This window comes from Notolabrus celidotus, chromosome 18, assembly GCF_009762535.1.
Source record: "Notolabrus celidotus isolate fNotCel1 chromosome 18, fNotCel1.pri, whole genome shotgun sequence".
Classification (NCBI taxonomy): domain Eukaryota; kingdom Metazoa; phylum Chordata; class Actinopteri; order Labriformes; family Labridae; genus Notolabrus; species Notolabrus celidotus.
In genome coordinates this window covers 13,346,211-13,366,392 of record NC_048289.1, presented here as the reverse complement: position 1 = coordinate 13,366,392, position 20,182 = coordinate 13,346,211, and the positions used below count along the sequence as shown (strand labels likewise).

The window sequence follows — 20,182 nt, the reverse complement described above, 5'->3', positions numbered from 1 at the left end:
CGCAACCACAGCTCTACAGCACTTCACTTTATTAGTGCAACCAAGTAACACTGATGGGCAACATCTCAGCTTTCTCTTTTCTCAAAAAATATAAAATGAGCTAAGAAAAAACAAAAGAGCCAGCAAAGGAATCAGGAAGCTGCCTTACTGAAATAAATAAATAATAATAATAATCAGAGTATCCGTGCATTAATGACATAAATAGAATTGAATGACAAAAATGGCCACAAATGTTTCTCAACTCAAACTCAAACTTAAAATATACCTGACCACTAATCATGATATTCATCCTCCTATGTGGTCGATATAAAACAAAGCAAATGTCACGTTTTTTTATTTGAGTAACCGTAAACTCTGAAAAAATCTCACTGGTGTAAAGACGCACTCTGTATTTGAAGATCTCTCAGAGATTAAAAAAAAATTTAAACTGTCTTCCTGCATGGTGATGTCTATTATGATCAGCGATGTCTACAACGTGGAGTTTCTGTGCAGCTGTGTCGCTCTTTTTGTTCCGTTTGTTTTCACTATCGGGAGTTGGACTCCTGCTAGCTACAGCAGGGGTTCTCAAACTTTTGGTTCTGGTTCTGTTTGCTTGAGTTTGGTTCTGGTTCTGTCTGCTTGAGTTAGTTTTGGTTCAGTTTGCTCGAGTTTGGTTCTGGTTCTGTTTGCTTGAGTTGGTTCTGGTTCTGTTTGCTTGAGTTTGGATCTGGTTCTGTTTGCTTGAGTTTGGTTCTGGTTCTGGTTCTGTTTGCTTGAGTTCGGTTCTGGTTCGGTTCTGGTACGGTTCTGGTTCGGTTCAGTTCTGGTTCCGTTCTGGTTCAGTTCTGGTACGGTTCTGGTTCGGTTTTGGTACAGTTCTGGTTCGGTTCAGTTCTGGTTTGGTTCAGTTCTGGTTTGGTTCAGTTCGGGTTCTGTTCTGGTTCAGTTCTGTTATGGTTCTAGTTCGGTTCTGGTCTGGTTCGGTTCTGGTTTTGTTTGCTTGAGTTCGGTTCTGGTTCAGTTCTGGTACGGTTCTGGTTCGGTTTTTGCACGGTTCTGGTTTGGTTCAGTTCTGGTTCAGTTCTGGTATGGATCTGGTTCGGTTCTGGTCTGGTTCGGTTCTGGTTGGGTTGCTTGAGTTTTGTTCTGGTTCTGTTTGCTTGAGTTTGGTTCTGTTTGCTTAAGTTAAGTTCTGGTTCTAACCCTAACCCTAACCCTAATCATATCCCTAATCCTAACCCTAATCATAACCCTAACCATAACTCTAATCACAACCCTAATCACAACTCTAACCCTAACCCTAATCACAACTCTAACCCTGACGCTAATCACAACCCTAACCCTAATCCTAACCCTAACCCTAATCATAACCTTAACCCTAATTACAACCCTTACGTTATCCCTAATCACAATCCTAACCCTAATCCTAACCCTAATCACAACCCTAATCACAACCCTAACCCTAATCACAAGCCTTACCCTATCCCTAACCCTAATCACAACTGTAACCTAACCCTAACCCTAATCAGAACCCTAACCCTAGGATTAGGGTGAGAATGGTTTTGTAACACAATAAATGCACAAAATTGGTCAATTATGAGATTCTCATAAAAACACAGTACGTAAAGGGTTTTCAACACAAACCATTAATTTTTACAAAGTTAAGGTAAAATATACGGCTACAAAAGATCCTAAATTAGGAGCAGTTCGGGAGTCGAAAGAGCCGGCTCTTCTTTGGGAGCCGAGTTAAAAGAGCTGGCTCTCTGAAAAGAGCCCAACTTCCCATCACTAAAGCACATACTTGCTACCATTTGCACTCTTAGTTGCCCTTGGAACTATTTGTATTGTAAAACGTATCAATGTAAACACTTTAGACCTGTACCATAGTGATAAACAGATAACACTTCAATTTTAATTAAGTAAATACCACTTGTATACTTTAAAACAGAGGGTCATTTCATTCCTTGTGGACTGAACATGACAGCATTTATACTTTTCAAGTAATTGATCTTAAACGCTTTCAGAAAATTAACAGTAGCAAGACTCACATATCCCTTCAGCCACCAAATGGTATCATAACAATGGTGTATGCTGTTTTGTAATGACACAGCACAATTTTATAATTTATTAGAAATGTATTCAATTATTTCACGGACCCCCATGCTATGGTTCGCGGACCCCCAGGGGTCCCAGGACCCCACTTTGAGAACAACTGAGCTAGAGTACGGTAATTGAGCTCTCAGCCTGCAGAGAAAGTTGTGGCACAGACCCCCAAGCTCTCTGCCCGACTCCACTGGTCACACTATAACTTAAATATAAGACTCTTTGAATCAAAAGAGCACTCTACAAGGTTAATGTACCATAAAATACTCCCGTTTTCTGTGAATGCATGATTATGACAAGTGAAGGAGAAAAGATGTGAAAAAAGTTGCGCAGTGTCGCTGTCTTTTCCAGCACAGCGTGCACTCAACTTTCAATGAATGGGGATGTGTTTTGTCAATTGGGTCAGGTCGCACGCAGCCATGTTGGAATAATTTTCCAGGACTATATGTGATTTTCCAGGACATTTGACTTTTTCTCCCATTTTCCAGGTGTTTTCCAGTACTGGAAAACTGGTCAACTGTTTTCCAGGTTTTCCAGGTTTTTCAGGACACGTGGGAACCCTGGTAACATTGAACCTTGGACTAGAGCCAAATTAAAACTAAAACAAAAAGTGGAAAATTAAACAGTACCAAGTTATCCCCCTCGACATTCAAGGAGCTTTAATGCAGAACCAAATACAGATCAATGCATTTTGCCACTTTAAGGATTTGTGATGATTTCTGGGTTAAAAAAAAATATCACATTCAGAAAGCTTGACTGATGTTAACTAACCACTGAAGTGCACCAATAAACCATCTATAACAGTGTCAGGTAAAAGAAGAACACTGGAACTGTTGTATTTCATTCTCAGATCTGCGTCCACACATACAAATGTCTGAAGACTTTTAGCACAATAACACTGAACGTTTGAAAAGCCAGCCCCGGTATGAGACGATGTACTGCTGTAAATTTGGAACAAACAGGTACATTACATTTTTTTTCTTTTGAAAATGCATTCAGCAGGACGTTATTTAAAAACACATAAAAACAGCATACAAGGGTTTCATTCAAATAAAGCACAGTTATGCACAACGTCTCTCAACTCCAATGAAATGCTTCTTCTTCTTCTCTGCTGGTGGTGTGAACACACTTAAAACCACATTTCATGACGTAAGAGAGCACATCTTTTAAACATTCACAGTATCATATCCTGTACACCAGGATTATTCCTCCTCCTCCTCCTCCTCCTCCTCCTCCTCCTCCTCCTCCTCCTCCTCCTCCTCCTCCTCCTCCTCCTCCTCCTCCGTGCTTTTTCCCCACCAAACTGCAGGACTCCAGTTTTACACCAGCACAGGCAGGTGAGGGTCAGGTACCCTCCCTGCCTGTTTGTCATTTCCCTGCAGCAGCTGCCCACGGCCATGTCCGCATCTGGCGAGCTCCGCTCCGTCAGCCAATCCCAGAGGGGCAGCAGGTCAAGCTGCTCAGCTCGCTGAGCCGCTGCGGTTCTGCAGGGCCGACCTCGTCTTTGGCCTTTCTCCCATTTCAGAGAGATTTTTCGGGGTGGTTAGATCACCCTCCGTCGAATACTTGTAAAGCCTCTTCTAAAGGAAGACACAAACGTTTATTTTTATCTTTTTCTCCCAGCCATGGAGCTCTTACATTTTTTGTCCAGAAGGAGAATTTAATTACTCACCAGTAAAGGTTAAGGCCGCTCCCAGCTATCTGAGACTTTTTCAGGGGCACTCAGCCGCCTCAGACTTTGCAACATGGTTTGCAGTTTCCCCGCTGTGATGAAGAAACAGCATTATTAGATTATTAGAATTAGCCTCCCCTGACCACACAAAGCCATCTACATAGAATAATTTCTTCATCTTACCCAGTTCTTCTTCCTGTGAATCCAGCTTCTTTATGAGCTCTGCAACACTTGAGCGTGTCAGACCGTCCCCAGCTGCAAGATGAAGATATATTACTTTATCTTTTTTGCCCCAAAATATAAAAGATTGAATCCAGCACAGGACACCTTAACTCACTTTTCACACCACTGTCATCTTCAGTTTCGTCTCCCGCGCCAATATTCAAGCCACTGGTCTCATCAGTAGGGAAAAAGGAGAGCAGTTTCGCACGACAGGCCCTGGACTCTGTCAGTGAAGCGTTCATATCCTGAGCCAGCCGGTGGTTCTCCACCAGCTCAGCATGCACCCTCCTCCACGCCATTTTATCCTCCATTAGACATCCCTCCATCACAGTACGCAGCTCCTTCTCCTGTGATACCTGGCTCTGCAGGCTCTCCGCCTCCTCGCAGTGCTAAGTGGAGGCAAGAATTTTTCAGTTCAAAGTAGGTAGGAGGATTCTGCTCGGTGAAGAAATGTGGGCACAGCAGTTTCAACATTTACCTTGTGGAGCTGAATGGCCATCTCCTGCATCTCTGCCTCAAGCTGGTCAGCATATGACTGCTCCAGAGCGTTGCTAGGCGGTCGAGCACTGCTGTGCCACCTGGCAATAGCAGACGTCATCTTACGCTTGGGTCCGAATAATCTGGAGAGCAGGGATAGATTCAATAATTCAAACAAGAAGAAGAAAAGAAAAACACTGGACAAATGTGATTAATCACTGAAGTCTCTCACGTGATCCCTATCTCCTTTAGATCGTTTTCAGTCAGGGTGAGAAATATCCGCAGGTCAATGTCTTGCTCCTCGAGTACGGGGAGATACTTAGAGAAGCCGATTTGTTCCAAAAACTCTGCCAGATCCTACAGGACACAAGGAGCAAGAGATTTTAGAGCTGGAAAAGAACCCAAAATCGTCACACAGATGCATCGAAAAGTGAGCATGCCTTTGGACCAGTGTAAGATGGAGGAGGACCACCAGGTGACAGCACCCCACAGTTCATTGTGCCACTGGAGTGAGCTGCGTCGTTGCTTCCATGGCGACCTTTGCCTTTTGAGTGATGACCCTTGTTTACTCTACGAGAGATGCTTTTCTTGCACTGGTCAGAGTCCTGATGAAGAAAAATACATGATAAGAAAAAAAAAACAGTGTTTGAATCCAAACTACACTACTGGTCAAAAGTTTTAGAACACCTCTATTTTTCCTCTTTTTTTCTGAAATCCAAGCAGTTCAAGTCCATTTAATAGCTTTAAATGGTGAAAAGGTAATTGGTGAACTGCCAGAGGTAAAAAAAAAAAAAAAAAAAAAAAAAAAGGTAAGATTACCCAAAACTGAAAAAATAATGTACATTTCAGATTTATACGAAAAGGCCTTTTTCAGGGAATAAGAAATGGCAGCAATTAAGGTTAGTCAAGCCTTTAAAGTTGGTGCTACCAATTCTTCCAGGCGTCCCAAGTTTCCTTGATTACTTACAACCCCCTATGTCTGCATAAAAGTAGTGTTGGAACACACTGTGGTACCATACCCTCGTGAGGATTATTTGAACAGTCTTGTACTCCAGAAAGTAGCGTGTTGCTTTAGAAATGGTCAGAAAAAGGCAATTGACAATGGAAGAGAGACAGACCATCATAACACTTACAGATGTAGGTCTTTCCTACACTCTGACAGGACGAGGTCTGGCAGACCCAAAGCCACAACAAAATCAGAAGACAAGTTTCCGAGAGTCAACAGCTCGCGTAATAGGAGGTTCATAGGACAACAGCTTCAAGCACAGCTGAATAGTTGTCTTAGTAAGCAAGTCTCAGTTTCAACTGTGAAGAGAAGACTTCGAGCTGTAGGTTTGACTGGTCGAGTTGCAGCAAGAAAGCCTTTGCTAAGACCTCAGAACAAGAAAAAGAAGCTTGCCTGGGCCCTGAAACACTGCCAGTGGACTACTGAAGACTGGAAGAAGGACAGATTAATCAAAATTCAAAGGTGGCTACTTTGATGAGTCAAAAGTTTAGACTACATTTTGGTTTATGAATTGATTCCATGATTTATTTTTTAAATTAAATTGTTTATTAGTTCGATGTTTTTATTTCAGAGCACAATAAGACTTAGAATAAGAACTGCATCGTTTTCTATAAAAAACTGGAAAAATTGGGGTGTTCTAAAACTTTTGACCGGTAGTGTATCTCTGGTCCCTTTTGTTGGTACCTCGTTACTTTCCACGGAGCCCTCCCAGTTGAGGGTAATCACTTGTGGCAGGCCTTCACTGCTGCTGCTGCTGCTCCTCATGGTCGGCATATCATTGTCAAAGAACGGACTGTCATCTGTGGCATAATGCAAAATTATAGTTTCCAAAGACCATTACTTGTTGCTTTTCTACCACTACACATGTAAGTATTCAAGTATTCACCTCTGCTGCTGTTACTCTGGCCGTCCAGCTCGTTGATGGGTGAGGTCACATCACGGTAGCAGAGACTGTCACTCTGTTCACCAATATCACGAAATGTCATGTAGCCTGGAGGCACTGTGGGAGGCTCTGTCAGCACAAAAGACCACCTGATTATAACTCCATGTGGACACATGACTGATATGGATACAGATTGTCTGTCTGAGTGTGACACTACCACACAGTTTGCTGGAGCCTCCCACTCGGAACTTGGCGATGGCCTGGGGCCCGTCGTGTATGCTTATGCCTTTAGCCCGGTTCCGATTTCTTATCCTCGGGGGAGCGCTGTCCGAGTCCTCTGAGGAGCTCAGGTCTTCAAAATGTCCTACAGAGTTTTGACACACAGACACAAAAAAATAAGAAAATAAAAGACAAAGATGGAATAACAGCATGTATTTCAAAAACTCAGCTGCTTTAACAAGTACCTGGTTTGATCCTTGGGGAACGTAAATCAATGAGGCTAGCAATCTTTGTGTAGCCGTACATCATGGCTAGAGCTCGGGCAGTCTCTCCTTTAGAGTTGCGTTCATCCACTTTGACTTTCTGTAAATGATGACAACAAAACAGATTTGGACGATAAGCCTCGTCTTTGTGAACTCTATCTTGGGATTTGTGCAAACTGTCTTTATTCTTTTATAGATAACAAGTCTGTCGACGGTGACCCTCTCACATGATCCAGCAAATATTGAATAATGATTTCATGTCCAGAAGCAGCAGCCTCCATCAGAGGCGTGAAACCAGAGCCCGGCTCCCTGTGGATGAGAGAGGAAGAAATGACACACTGTCCTCCACATGTGGAGGGTTACTGTAGATTTGGAATGAAAGAAAACACTGACCTGATGTTAGCATTAGCGTTGTTATCCAGAAGGAACTTGACCATCTGCTGGTGTCCTGTGCTTGTGCAGTGGAACAGAGCGGTCCAGCCTCGAGAGTCCTTCAGCTCCAACTCAGCACCTTGCTTTTGAGTTTAAAAAGAAAACAAACAAAATACCTTTTTTTATACTTGCAACAAGTTCAGCTTGATTTTTGTTTTTGCATCTACTCTTGATCTGCTGTGACGGTTCAAACTCTAACCTTAGAAGGCTTTTACGTAATTGTACTCTTATAAACTTATTCTAAAATGTACCCTAATAATAATAATAATAATAAATTTTATTTAGAAAAGCTCTTTAAAGGTTCCTCTTAGATACTTTACAAGAAAATAAATTATACAATAGAAAAGCAAAGGAAAGCAACAAAACAAAACAAAACAAAACAAAACAAAACAAACAAAAATCAATCAATTATAGGTTAAAAGCCTTTGTAAATAGGTGGGTTTTGAATCTGGATTTGAATTTGGTGAGTGAGGGAGAGAATCTGAGGTGTTGGGGAGAGAGTTTCAGAGGGTGGGGGCAGCAACAGAGAAAGCCCTGCCCCCCCAGGTTCGGTGCTTGGGTTTGGTGAGAGGGGGGAGGAGGTTGGCATTGGTGGAACGGAGGTTGCGGAAGGGATTCAGAAATTCAGTGAGGTAGGAGGGAGCTAGATTATGGAGGGCTTTGTAGGTGATGAGGAGGATCTTGTACTGTATTCGGGAGGTGATGGGAAGCCAATGTAGGTTCTGGAGGACTGGGGTAATGTGGTCTCTGGAGCGGGAGGAGGCGTGCAGCTGAGTTTTGAATGTATTGTAATTTGTTGAGGAGGGTGTTGGGTGTACCGTAGAGGATGCCATTGCAATAATCTAGTCTTGAGGTGATGAAGGCGTGGATGAGAGTTTTAGTGGCAGTGAAGGAAAGGGAGGGACGGACACGGGCATTTTTGAGGTGGCAGTTTTTGAAATATTGTTGATGTATTGTTGAAAATTGAGTGATTGGTCGAAAATGATGCCAAGATTACAGATGTGGGTGGATGTTGAAACAGTAGATTTGTCAATAGTGAGTGAGAAGTCTGGGCAGGTTGTGTGACACCCACTAATGACTGAATCACATCAACTTTACACAACCTCAATTTCTTCAGGACACCGCTTGGTCTTCGTCCTTCTCTCTTTACAGCATTTGATCTTCATTTGTTTTAGTGTGACAATCAACTCACAAAGAGTTGAAACGTGTTATCGGGTAGGTTAGAAAGGAAAGCTACCTTATTGGTGGCATTCAAAGCCACAATCTGCAATCAAAGTTTTTAATATTAAACCCAAGGCACTGTTTACATTGGTGTTTATAGATGACATGTAAACGTGTAGTGCTTCTCAAAAGCAAATGACAAAATTACTGATCTGAAAAAGTCAACAGAGAAGCTGTTACTGTCCATCATAGCAGTTTGTTTTTATACCTGAAGTAGAAAGTAGGCGATGCTTTCATTCCCACAGCTAGCTGCCAGCATCAGGGGGGATAATCCTTTGGCAGTGGTGGCATTTACATTCACACCAGCCTCCAGCAGCAGATTCGCAATGTTATCATGGCCGATGTATGACGCATACATCAGCGGGGTCCATCCTCCCATGTTCTTCCCATTCAGGTCCATCTCACGTCTGAAAGGTTTAAGAAATAATCAATACACAAATGAATCTAACAGAGGCTTTAGATGAGAGGAACATTCTGGTCACACTGATCATATAATTTGGGCACCTACTTTTTAATGCACTCAGCCACCACGTCGTACTGTCCGATGGAGCAGGCCGTGTGCAGGTCAAGGGGGACATCCAACTCCTCAGGGCGCACCAAGGAGTCACCCAGCCACAGGGAGAGGCTGGCACCCAGCTGCTCTGATTCACTGGCTTCATCACTTAGCTCAGACATGTTCCTCCTCTTCACTGCTGTTCTCCACCAACACCTGAATACAGAGAACCCTGAGACTTAACACACATGTTTTAAATACAATGCATCACTGTAAAGCTCGGATTTCTATTTTAAAGTTGAATTACCTAAATAGAAGTCGTTAAATAGTGATATCTGGCTTTTAATTTTCTCTAAAACAATATAGTATAACACACGCGTCTGATCTGACTTTACCGTTTAGCTTATTAAACTACCTTTAACTCTCAAAATCACTCTGGGAGCTAGCTCAACATTAGCTTAGCGAGTTGATGTTAGCCCCGGTAGGAACTTTTCTCCACTGCACACATGTCCTCAGAATCAACTTTGAACCAAATGTATTCCTCGATTGATCAAAACCAAGCCAAACAAACTGAAATATCACAACTGAGCCGAATGTCAAGTGGTGAAAACTCACAGTTAACGCGGCGTTCAGTTTGTTTTCCCAGCGGCTGAAAGTTTTGTTTTGTGTGTCACACTCTAATGTGCTCGTGTTTAAACATGCCCCGCCCTTTCCTGTTCAAAAGCTATCGTGGAACTTTTTTCGAGAACATATGAACAATGAAATATATAATTGAAAACGTTTGTATTAATTGTTTGTAATACTTTATTCATATGGACACAAATAGAAAAGATAAAAAAAAGTAAAATATGACCTTTAAAAAAATGGTTAAAAGTAGACATAACCTCATTTTCAGGGGTCACAAGTAAAACAGGTTAGGCATCCGTGATTTAATCCTCCTGTTATGTTTGTTTCTTAGGGACAGCAATAATGTCCTAGGTCATCTTGACCCGAGGCATATTTAATGATCCAAAAGTGTCAGAACCCCAAAAAATCGCAATAAACATTTTTTTAATTTCATTATTAACTCCATTACTTACCGTGTAAATCAATATTTCGTGCAATGGTATTCTTTAATTCTCAAAGATCATGGTTCAATGAGGATAACTCACTCGTTTTTTATGAAAATTCATGTTAAAACTTGTTTCAATGTACATTAAAAAGCCCTAAATATAAATAAAGTAGTTTTATCTGACATACTTTTTTGTTTATTTTACACTTTTAATTTTTTTTTTTTATGTAGTGACGTTGATTTAATTAATCACCATCACTACACACGAGACACCTCTTCTTTCACACGCTGCCCAGATTTTTAAGCTGTATTTAGCTGGTTTTGAAGGTATATACTGCCTAAAATGGAAGGAACCTCTGAATACCACTAGCCTTTCATCCACTGTGACATTAGAAATGCGAAATAATACTGTTTACATTTTTTTTTTTTGATTTTTGAACTTTAAAAAGGGTCAATTTGACCCACAACATAACAGGAGGGTTAATACTTTATTGATATGGACACAAATAGAAAAGATAAAAAAGTAAGATGAGACCTTTACAAAAAAGGATAAAAGTAGACAACCTCATTTTCAGGAGTCACAAGCAAAACAGGTTGGGCATCCCTGATTTAAGCTAGTGTCATAATCAAGTGGCAATGTTAACATTACATAGTTTTATTTCCTCGACTAGTGCATGCACTTGGGGGCTGCAATTATCAACAAATACTATTTTAATACTCAAACTGCTAAAAAAAAAAAAGAAAAGGCAGTGGCACCCTGGCGTACCATGGGCAAAAAAAGCACAACTAGTAGTATAAAGCAGATCATTTGAAACAGAAAAAAAGTCAGCAAACATTTATTGTTACCCTTTTGACTCTGACTAAATTTTAATCCATATGATGCATGTCTGGCACAGAGCTTTGCTTAACTATTAAAACTTTTAGTCTGTAACTAATTTGTTATAATTATTGTGACAAAAATCAATCATAATAATTAAACAAACAGAAAACTGTTTTATTCAAGAATAAAGAACAAGTAGTCAACAAACACAATATTTTGACTTCCAGCATTGTGACTGTTTTTCTTCAATGCAGTCCCTTATTTTCTGTGGGAGCAATTTTCTGAACATCCCAAATAATGTCCATCATATTGTCAGGTGAAACATTTCTTGAGGGTACAATCAGAGGAAATTGAAGTGAAACTCCTCCTTTGATGGAGTAAAGACAAAGGCTGATGATGTTGGCTCTTCACTCTGCCTTTTCACGTCTGTATCCTTTGCTTTGACTTCTGCCCTTCGATGGAAAACACTCTTCTTTGGAGAATCTGCCACAACTTTGACCTGCGCTGATGCAATTTCTGATGGAAAAAGCAATTGTTCGTCAAATAACAGCAATTAAGGTAACTCTTTCTTGTACTTTTTCAATTAAAATCACTTAACTACTACAATCCACTCACCGCTCTGTATGAGTTTGTGCTGCTTGCTTTTTTCGTCCTCCATTTTCTTCCTGTAATCTCCACTCATGGCTCTCATCACCTGCCTTTTCTTGGCCAGAGGAGCTTTGGAGCTCCGCAGAGTCTTGAGGGCACGAGAGGCTTCCTCCTCTGCAATAAAAAGGGTGTTGCAGCTGAACGTTGTTAACTTCTGATATCAACATGGCACACTTTATTTTTAGGGTAATTCAAACACCATACTCTGTTTGGGTGTTCCCTTCTGAGACTTCACTCCTGACTCCAGCTGCTCAATGCACCAGTCCAGCTGCCTGTTCAGCTGCTCCTCTGCACTCTAAAAGAGACCCAGGCATTAAAGTCAGCTGAAAAAGTGTAACCCAACGTGAGAATTATAAAGATCTTTCAAACTGACCAACTCTGCATCCTTGCCCTCTTGACCTTCCTCTGCTGAATCTGGTTTCTGCTGCGTCTCAGTTCCTTCAGAAGGTGTTTTCTTCCCAGGCTTCTTCTTCTTCTTCTTTGCTTTTAACTGTCCTGATGGTTCAGAGTTAACCTCCTGCAGTGATGGAGTTTTCTCCTGTTGGTTGCCCTGTGATGATGTATCTGGGGTCTCTGTCGTCTCCATGCTTTCTTCAGGTGTATCAAGAGGGATTTGAAAGTTGAAGGCAAAAGCAGAGCCCTGTCCTGTCAAAGAGATGTGGCTGACTGTTGGTTCAGTGTTAGATGACAGTGATGTTGCCTCTTGGGGTGCTGTATAGCTGTCAGTGGGGAAGTTAAATTTAAAGGTGTTGTCAGTGCACATCCAGAGGGGCTGTCCTGGTCTGCTTTCAACAGGAGCAGGGCTATTGTGTTCAATATCTGTTAAAATAAATAAATCAATAAATAAATAATGTCAAGTGATAAGTGTGTTCGCACACACAAGGAATTTGACGTGGTGAATGGAACACTGGTACTTAACAACAAGACAGTAAGGACACAAGACAGTAAGGACAATAAATATATAAACCTAAACACAAATCCAAAAGTTCTAAATAAAAATAAAAATACTATCTGTACACGAGAAAGGTAAAGAAGTACTTTTAAAGACACGAAATAAGTTATATTAGCCTAAGCCAGAGTGCACATGGAGTAGATGAATATAATAATAAAATATGTTATGGAATAATTTACATTATGTTATGATGTATTGCACCGGAAATAAAAGTATTGCACATGTACGTGATCAATCACAACGTAACTTTTTGGTGTATGGTAAAATATTTGAAACTGTTTTGATATACTCGAGGCATATTTTAACAGATATACTCAAATAGCAGGTGATTGAGGACAAAATAAAGTACAGATACTAAGATGCAAGTCATTTTAAGCTCTCAAGTCAAACAATTTCAGTGTAATCAAACGGAGGGATTTTCAAAACCAGCTTCAATTCATAATTCTGTTCCACCAACAATGTCCCACAAACGAAAACAGACTAATTTCTTACGCTTTTACTATGTAAGTCATGTAATTTTATTAAAAATATTATATATAGACTATACGTACCTATAAAGAGCAGCCTTTGCTCGGTCATGGCGCCATCTACACTGAACTATTTCACTTCTTCTTCATAGATACAGACATGCTCTGACACAGGTTTTTAACAAAAATCGGCTTATTCTTTCTGCTTCCACGAAATCATGTTGTGTTCAAAAAAACTTACCACCGGTGTTACTCGTGAATTAGTCCGGTCTGGTATTCTTCCCCAGCGCTATACGTTCCGGTTTGTTGGCGCGCTCATTATCCAGGCTTGACATGTTCATATGATCTTTATGTTTTTATGATATAGAAAAACAATAATATTGACAAACTTACGCATTCATGCGACTCGGTTGACTGACATGTATCAATTATGAAATATGAATGACTCACAGTTATGACTGTTGATGAAGATGCTCATGAAAATAAGAAAATACGTGTTAGACTGAGTAATAGCTATGGATGAATGAACAGGAAAAGTCTGGGAAAAAAACAACAAAGGTAAAATTAAAACAAAGTCACAGGGCATCAAAGACCAGTTGTGGGTAATATTAAGAAGGCTGTCAGACAGACTTATGCCTAATCTGTTTAAGCATCATGCTCTTATGGTTGAAACAGCAAAAATATAACTTTTAGATCATTAAACACGCAGATTTGGTCCACAGGATGTAGCCGGGTGGAGGATCTTTTCATTCAGCATTTATTCTAATGTTTGACTAGACGAACTGTTTCCTTGACAGATTCTGGGTTTAAAAAGAGCTCGGATCCACACATTCAGGGTGTGATTAAAAAAACCGATCCGTTTCTGGAGGGAAATGCATAGTGATGAACTGTGCTGCTTTGTGCTAAAAACCAACCCCACAACGTTGACAGAGGGTTTCTTTTCAGATATTTGTGAGATACAATTGATAAAGGTATACTGTGGTTTAAACACCAAGCTCGTGTGTACAATCCTGCAAGTTACCAGACTTTATCATTTTTGATTTCACTGTTAGGGCAGCTGAGTGACTCAATAGAGCTTCCTTGCTTTCTATACTACTAAATAATACTAAATACTATTTTATGAAAGGATGAGATTTGATCGGTGGGAGCAATAATCAATGAGGATTTATTAAAACCTGTTTCTATGTTCGAGCCAAACCCGTGGGCCATGAGAGTGAACCGGTTAACGATGGTGTATGAATGGAAGAAAAATAAGCTAAAACCTCTGTTAATAAAAAAGGCACTTTTTGTTCCTTTCTACTTCAAATGCAGAGCCAGTGATCTGCTTTTTCCCACTCAACCAATCACATCACGTTAGTAATTTGTGTGTGAGCCAATCAGGCAAGGGCAGGGGCGGGAGATCACGCGCTGCCCCTCCAGGACTATAAATACCCCCTCCCTTCCTTCAGCAGTCACTCCTGCCAACAGACGAGGAAGAGGAAGGTTTCGTTTCCCGGCAAACAAAAACAAAACGGTAAAGATATTATTTGTCAGCATTTCTTTACTTCTTCCTTAATTATGTTTTAAACTTTGATTCACTTGATTTCAAACGCTCGAGCTCTTCAAAGCTCGCTGTTATCTACAGACACTTCACAACAAAACGGCGCGTAGTGCCACTTAGCTTACTGTTAGCTTTCTTTGATGTGTTTTGTACCCTTATTAAGATAACTTATAACCTTATGTCCTAATATCTTAATGTTGAATGAAGGACTAATTCCGTCGAAAGTTTACATAATTCTGACCGAGACGTAAACGCCGCCTCAGTGTTGATGTGAACGGCTAGCTGGCGCCATTTTGCAACCGTCCATGCTAGCTTTAAATTCTCTTTCCATCGACATCAGTCTGAAACGTGTGTCTCTCTCGGAGCTTAATGGTGGCTTGTTTTATTAAATTTAAACCATCGGCGTCACGTCAGCATTCATGGCTGGCTTACCTCCCTTATAAATTCATAAGCACCCTCCTGCCAGTGACTTCCCGCTCATGTTTTGTTTGTCTGGTGTGCACAGCCTTCAGTGTTTCGAGTGAAATAAAGTGTTTATTATAAGGATGTGGGTCAAAACTGACGAGCGTCACTGGGCTAAGCCGCTGCTGTGACACTTATAGCTCGCAGATCTGCTCAGTCAAGTGTGGTTATTTTGGATACAATGCTACCTGGTAAATGATTTAAGATGTGTGAATGTCTAATATGTTTGTGTGTTGGTCATTTTTTCAGGTGAAGTATGGCTCGTACCAAGCAGACCGCTCGTAAATCCACCGGAGGAAAGGCGCCCAGGAAGCAGCTGGCCACCAAAGCTGCCAGGAAAAGCGCGCCATCTACCGGCGGAGTAAAGAAGCCCCACAGATACAGGTAATATACATGGGCTCAATATCATCACGATGTGTTTGTTTTGTTAGAAACAGAACTGAATATGTAGTTAAAGTCACTGCATTAAAAAAAAAGGACATTACTCTGTAGTGGAGGCCACTGCATTAAAAACAGACATTACTCTGTAGTGGAGGCCACTGCATTTATGCAAATGCAGCTTAAAACTGAACCATGCAAAGAGGAAACATGATTCAGAAACAGACTTCTCTGTGCCTTAGCAAGTCAAGTCACATCACAGGATGCATCATGCCTGGCATCATTTACTACAAGTCCCCCTTTTGCATTATTGGCTGTAGTTTAGAGATATTAACAATGTGAACAGTTTTATGAGTTGGCACCACAGCCTAACATTTTCCCCCTCATTTTTAGGCCTGGTACCGTCGCTCTGAGAGAGATTCGTCGTTACCAGAAATCCACTGAGCTGCTCATCAGGAAGCTGCCATTCCAGCGTCTGGTCAGAGAAATTGCCCAGGATTTCAAGACTGACCTGCGTTTCCAGAGTGCTGCAATTGGTGCTCTGCAGGTGAGATAGCACTTCCACTTTTTAAAGATGCTTTTTAAACTCAAAGCAAAGACTGAACTAAATGTGACCATCTTTTCACATTGTAGGAGGCAAGTGAGGCATACTTGGTCGGCCTTTTTGAGGACACCAACCTGTGCGCCATCCACGCCAAGAGGGTCACCATCATGCCCAAGGATATCCAGCTGGCCAGGCGAATCAGAGGAGAGCGTGCATAAATGTTGTGATTTTATCTTTTTAATGGGGGGTGGGTGGGTCTGACTGGGGTTTGTTTTGTAAATCTTGGAGACATTACCAGCATGTGTACCACATTTTTTGTCATTTGTAGTTTCTGGCATGTGTTTCGTACTTCATTCAGGTTCTACTTTCACTCTTGACTTTTTCCCTGACTGTCCTAATCACTGTAGAATAGAGCTTCATTCATGTAAATGCTGAAAAACATATTCCACCGCCTTCCTCAGGTTTGCAAATTTATTTTAAGATCTCTTTACTCCTGTGTGTGCATGTCATAGGATTTCTCGTGCTGTAAATAAACTTTCCGCTACCTCAAACTTTTGGTCTGCTTATTTATTACAAATGCAGGCCAGAAACAAATCAAATTCTAGAAGTGGTTTAGGGAAAAAGTTACCCCCCCCCAAAATGAGGATCGATTTTAGAGTTTATCTAAAGTTCCCTTTTGTCCCTAGGTCACTGCTTATACCGGTTTGTTTGTTTTTTCTCCCCAGACACATCAACTCTACACCAATTAGAAATGTCAATTCAATTTTTTTACATGATGTACTTAAAAAAAAAAAAGCTCAGGATAAAGATGAAATATAACAGTACATATAGAAGATAAAGGCAGACAGGGTCAAAGCTGTGGCTCATTAAAGGCATTTAATCCACCAGATATTATCAGTCATCTGAAACTTGACAAAAGGCAGTTTGGTCTGTTTTCTGCAAAAGAGTTTGTGGCCCAGGACAGCTTCAAATCAATGAGCTGCTGCTGAAGGATGTAATAATACAGAGACGTTTCACAATAAATATCAGCTGAAATCTATATACATTTCAAGTCTCACATTTGTTAACTTGACTTTTTATCATCATCATCCTCCTCTTCATCGGAATAAATGCCGGGTAGCTGCTCAGACAGCTGCTTCTCCAGTTTTACATCAATGTCCGTCTCATCTCTCAGAGCACACCACAATAGGAAGCCGGTACCCACAAGGCTGATGGGTAACACCTTCCACCAAGGCCGCTCATACTGGCTCCCCAAGGAGCGGTCCACTCTCCAGGTCCTGTGGCTGGCTTTACTGGTGGAGAACTTGATGGGCTCATCTTTCACCTCATTGTCATCTATGGGCCTGGCTGCTCTCCGAGAGCTCACAGAGAGGGATCGCACACTGCTCAGTCTGCAGAAGGATTTACACAGAGCAGAAAAAGAAAGATTTAGCGACTCATATAATATAATTCACTGACGTTACATTATTTTGACTGTGTGTACACTAGTTGGGTTTATTATGGTCTGATGCTGCCTTCATAATCCAATGTGTAAACAACAATTCTATAATTCAACAGAATCAAAACATTCAGAATAAAAGGACCCTTATTTGGTAATTTTTACAATTTGTAAATTATTGAGGTTACTTAGTTTTAAAATTATGGTGTAAGAAAGAACTCTCATAATAAATCCTTTTTTTCTTAACTAATTAAGGGTCTAAATTCTGCTTCTAATGTAATGAATACAAAAGTCAAAGGAGGAATTTGTGCAGTGTTCATTTTAAATATTATTATTATAGACAACAACAAGAGACCACAGCACAGGAAAGGACCGGATATATGAATAAATACTAAACTGCATTAACAACCATTAATAACCATTCTTTGAATCAAATTCATAGGAAAAAAAATGCCATTACATTACATGAAAGAAGGAATTATTGTAATCAGAAAAAAATAATATATCAATGAGGCTGTTACTATATTCCTAACATTGTTCACCTCTGATAAAATGTAAGCTCCCTGTTGTTTCTTAAATATATTTTCCCTTGTATTTTTAGTTTATAGCACAAATACAGGACAAAAGTGATGATTATATCTTGAGACAAATCCTGCACCTTCTTCTCTGGCAGTGAATAATAAATTAACCTGAGGAGCACGGGTAGCAAGTCCCCCAAGTTTTACATTGTCTAAGTCAGTGGTGTCCAAACTTCTTTCAAAGAGGGCCACATTTGATGTCAGAATACCTCAGGGACAGCGGCTTCTTCTGAGACTTAGGAATCATAAACGTTATATATGAAATCTCTATTTAATAACAATTATTCCAAAATAATGTCTGAATAAAGCATTAACTAGGTAGTCCTCAGTTCTCCACAAGCCAAGTAAACATTAGCAAACTTTATCTTCTTCTGAAGGAAAATGTTTTTCATTAGAGTTGGGCAATTTCGGAAAAATTCTGTATCATTATTTTCCTATGGCAGGATCACGGTCTGGATTTCATCACACTTGTATTTCATGTTGTTTTTTAGACTTTTCTGACCAGCAGACAACATTTTATGCCAACATAATTATTTTCCTGCATTCTGCACATTTTTTATGCACCAAATTTTGCCTTTTCTGTAAGATTTCATAATTTTGATCTTGTCTTGTGTCCTCTTCTGAACTTTTAGTGTTCATCAAGAACATTTTCACATCATCATAAAACATTTGAAAACCTTTTCTGGATTGACTTTAGTTTTGTTTGTGCGCTTGAAAGAAACTACAAATGTACAGATGATTCAGAATGTGATTAATTTCTGTGCTATAAATCACACAATTTAGGATGGAAGCTATGGGCCATAAATAAATGGACCTTGGGCCACGATTGGTCCCCGGGCCGTACTTTGGACATCCCTGGTCTAAGTCAAAACTACCAATCCCAGAACATATCATCAGTTGGAAATCTCAGGTGTGACAGTTGGCATGTGTATTGGTGGTTCATTAGAAAACAATTAAAACGACACGAATTAGAAAGAGCACATAAATGGGAAATGAAAATATTGAAACTGCAATACAACACAAGTGATTCTAACATGTACCATGAATAGCTAGTTTGCTAACAGGTTACTACTTTAATAGTATAAGGGATATCAAAATCAATCAGACTTACAGTATTGTTAGTAATTTATAACAACATGTGAAACTTACAGAATAAAATGTAACATTTATCAGTCAAAAGCTTGTCACAGGACAAACCACAATGACTGACATGATTCACCATGGTGTCCCTCAGTCTGCTTTACATTCACTAACCTCACTGTTGAAGCCTTGTAAGTACAAAATCCTCGACACGAAGCAGCTCGTATCAGACCGGAGAAAACTCGTCCTGCTGTTGTAGACATCGCGAACAACTGGTCATCTTAGGATACACAATGTTAGGTATTCTTACCAAACGCACCTTGTTGAGGTCATGTAACACTAGCTGTGCAACCTCAATATCCTTCCGTGCCGTTGTTTAGCGCGCCGGTTTAGGGTCGTTCCGCTTAACTGTACAACGAATATCTTTCTGTCCACAATATCTAAAGAGATTGGTAAATTATCTTTTCACCCTGTAACACCCTGTTTGTATTATTTGTCAACAAAGCCATGCTTAACCCTCGTGTTATGTTACGGGTGAAATTGACCCTTTTAAAAATCAATTTTATGCAATATATGCCTTCCAAACCAGCTAAATGCAGCATAGAAATCTGGACAGCATGTGACATAAGAGGAGTCGTGTTAATTTATCAACATCACTTCATAAAAATAAGAAAAATGAAAATGTAAAATAAAATAAACACAAATCTATGTTATGTAAATCTATTGTATTTATATTTAGGTCTTTCCAGTGTACATTAAAAAAGTCTTAACATGGATTTCAATGCAAAAAAATTGCAAAACGAGTGAGTTATCCTCATTGAACCATGATCTTTGAGAATTAAAAAACACCAATGGACCAAATCTTGAGTTAAATGGTTAGTAATGGAGTAAAAAAATAGATTAAAACAAATGTGTATTGGGATTTTTTGGGGTTCTGACACTTTTGGGTGATTGAATATGCCCCGGGTCATATTGACCCAGGAACATTATTGCTGTTCAAGAGAAACGAAGATAACAGGAGGGTTCAGGCTGACATAACTTAACGGTCCCTGTAGTATTTATTCTAATCCTTCCTGTCACATTTCCTGTTCTTTTTGTTGTGGGGCTTGCGACGTTGTGAAAAATGTAAAAGTTAATTTACAATTCCCCCGAGCTACTGCATGAATCTAAGACACGTCATCAGCTGCTTACGTTTTCATAATATGATCAAATACTTCATGAAGAAAATGCATCAAAGGTCACTGAAGCAGTCGA

The 20,182-nt window shown here is 40.1% G+C and overlaps 4 protein-coding genes across 7 annotated transcripts; 1 reads left to right on the top strand and 3 right to left on the bottom strand.

Moving 5' to 3' along the window:
• Positions 1-2,710: 2,710 nt before the first annotated feature.
• anks3 (ankyrin repeat and sterile alpha motif domain containing 3) lies at positions 2,711-9,683 on the bottom strand. Of its 2 annotated transcripts, none has more exons than XM_034708392.1 (16): positions 9,586-9,683; positions 8,986-9,186; positions 8,686-8,884; positions 7,218-7,339; positions 7,052-7,133; positions 6,807-6,924; positions 6,560-6,706; positions 6,346-6,471; positions 6,144-6,259; positions 4,894-5,058; positions 4,686-4,810; positions 4,455-4,596; positions 4,092-4,365; positions 3,938-4,009; positions 3,755-3,846; positions 2,711-3,662 (listed from the first exon to the last, which is right to left on the bottom strand). In XM_034708392.1, the coding sequence occupies exons 2-15, from the start codon at positions 9,150-9,152 to the stop codon at positions 3,764-3,766; spliced, it is 1,938 nt and encodes a 645-aa protein (XP_034564283.1). In that variant the 5' UTR covers positions 9,153-9,186; positions 9,586-9,683; the 3' UTR covers positions 2,711-3,662; positions 3,755-3,763. The 2 variants fall into 2 exon arrangements, with proteins under 2 accessions (XP_034564283.1, XP_034564284.1); XM_034708393.1 differs by having other exon boundaries at positions 3,360-3,659.
• A 1,310-nt stretch (positions 9,684-10,993) lies between these two features.
• On the bottom strand, positions 10,994-13,245 carry c18h8orf33 (chromosome 18 C8orf33 homolog). Of its 3 annotated transcripts, none has more exons than XM_034708396.1 (5): positions 13,150-13,245; positions 11,863-12,308; positions 11,694-11,784; positions 11,457-11,603; positions 10,994-11,357 (listed from the first exon to the last, which is right to left on the bottom strand). In XM_034708396.1, the coding sequence occupies exons 2-5, from the start codon at positions 12,250-12,252 to the stop codon at positions 11,182-11,184; spliced, it is 804 nt and encodes a 267-aa protein (XP_034564287.1). In that variant the 5' UTR covers positions 12,253-12,308; positions 13,150-13,245; the 3' UTR covers positions 10,994-11,181. The 3 variants fall into 3 exon arrangements, with proteins under 3 accessions (XP_034564287.1, XP_034564285.1, XP_034564288.1); XM_034708394.1 differs by having other exon boundaries at positions 12,993-13,156; XM_034708397.1 differs by lacking the exon at positions 13,150-13,245 and adding an exon at positions 12,993-13,143 and having other exon boundaries at positions 11,863-12,134.
• A 1,051-nt stretch (positions 13,246-14,296) lies between these two features.
• On the top strand, positions 14,297-16,383 carry h3f3d (H3 histone, family 3D). The gene is made up of 4 exons (XM_034708399.1): positions 14,297-14,421; positions 15,160-15,294; positions 15,682-15,835; positions 15,922-16,383. The coding sequence occupies exons 2-4, from the start codon at positions 15,167-15,169 to the stop codon at positions 16,048-16,050; spliced, it is 411 nt and encodes a 136-aa protein (XP_034564290.1). The 5' UTR covers positions 14,297-14,421; positions 15,160-15,166; the 3' UTR covers positions 16,051-16,383.
• Positions 16,384-16,689: 306 nt separating this feature from the next.
• c18h16orf91 (chromosome 18 C16orf91 homolog) lies at positions 16,690-19,303 on the bottom strand. The gene is made up of 2 exons (XM_034708398.1): positions 19,103-19,303; positions 16,690-17,223 (listed from the first exon to the last, which is right to left on the bottom strand). The coding sequence occupies exons 1-2, from the start codon at positions 19,189-19,191 to the stop codon at positions 16,896-16,898; spliced, it is 417 nt and encodes a 138-aa protein (XP_034564289.1). The 5' UTR covers positions 19,192-19,303; the 3' UTR covers positions 16,690-16,895.
• Positions 19,304-20,182: the final 879 nt, after the last annotated feature.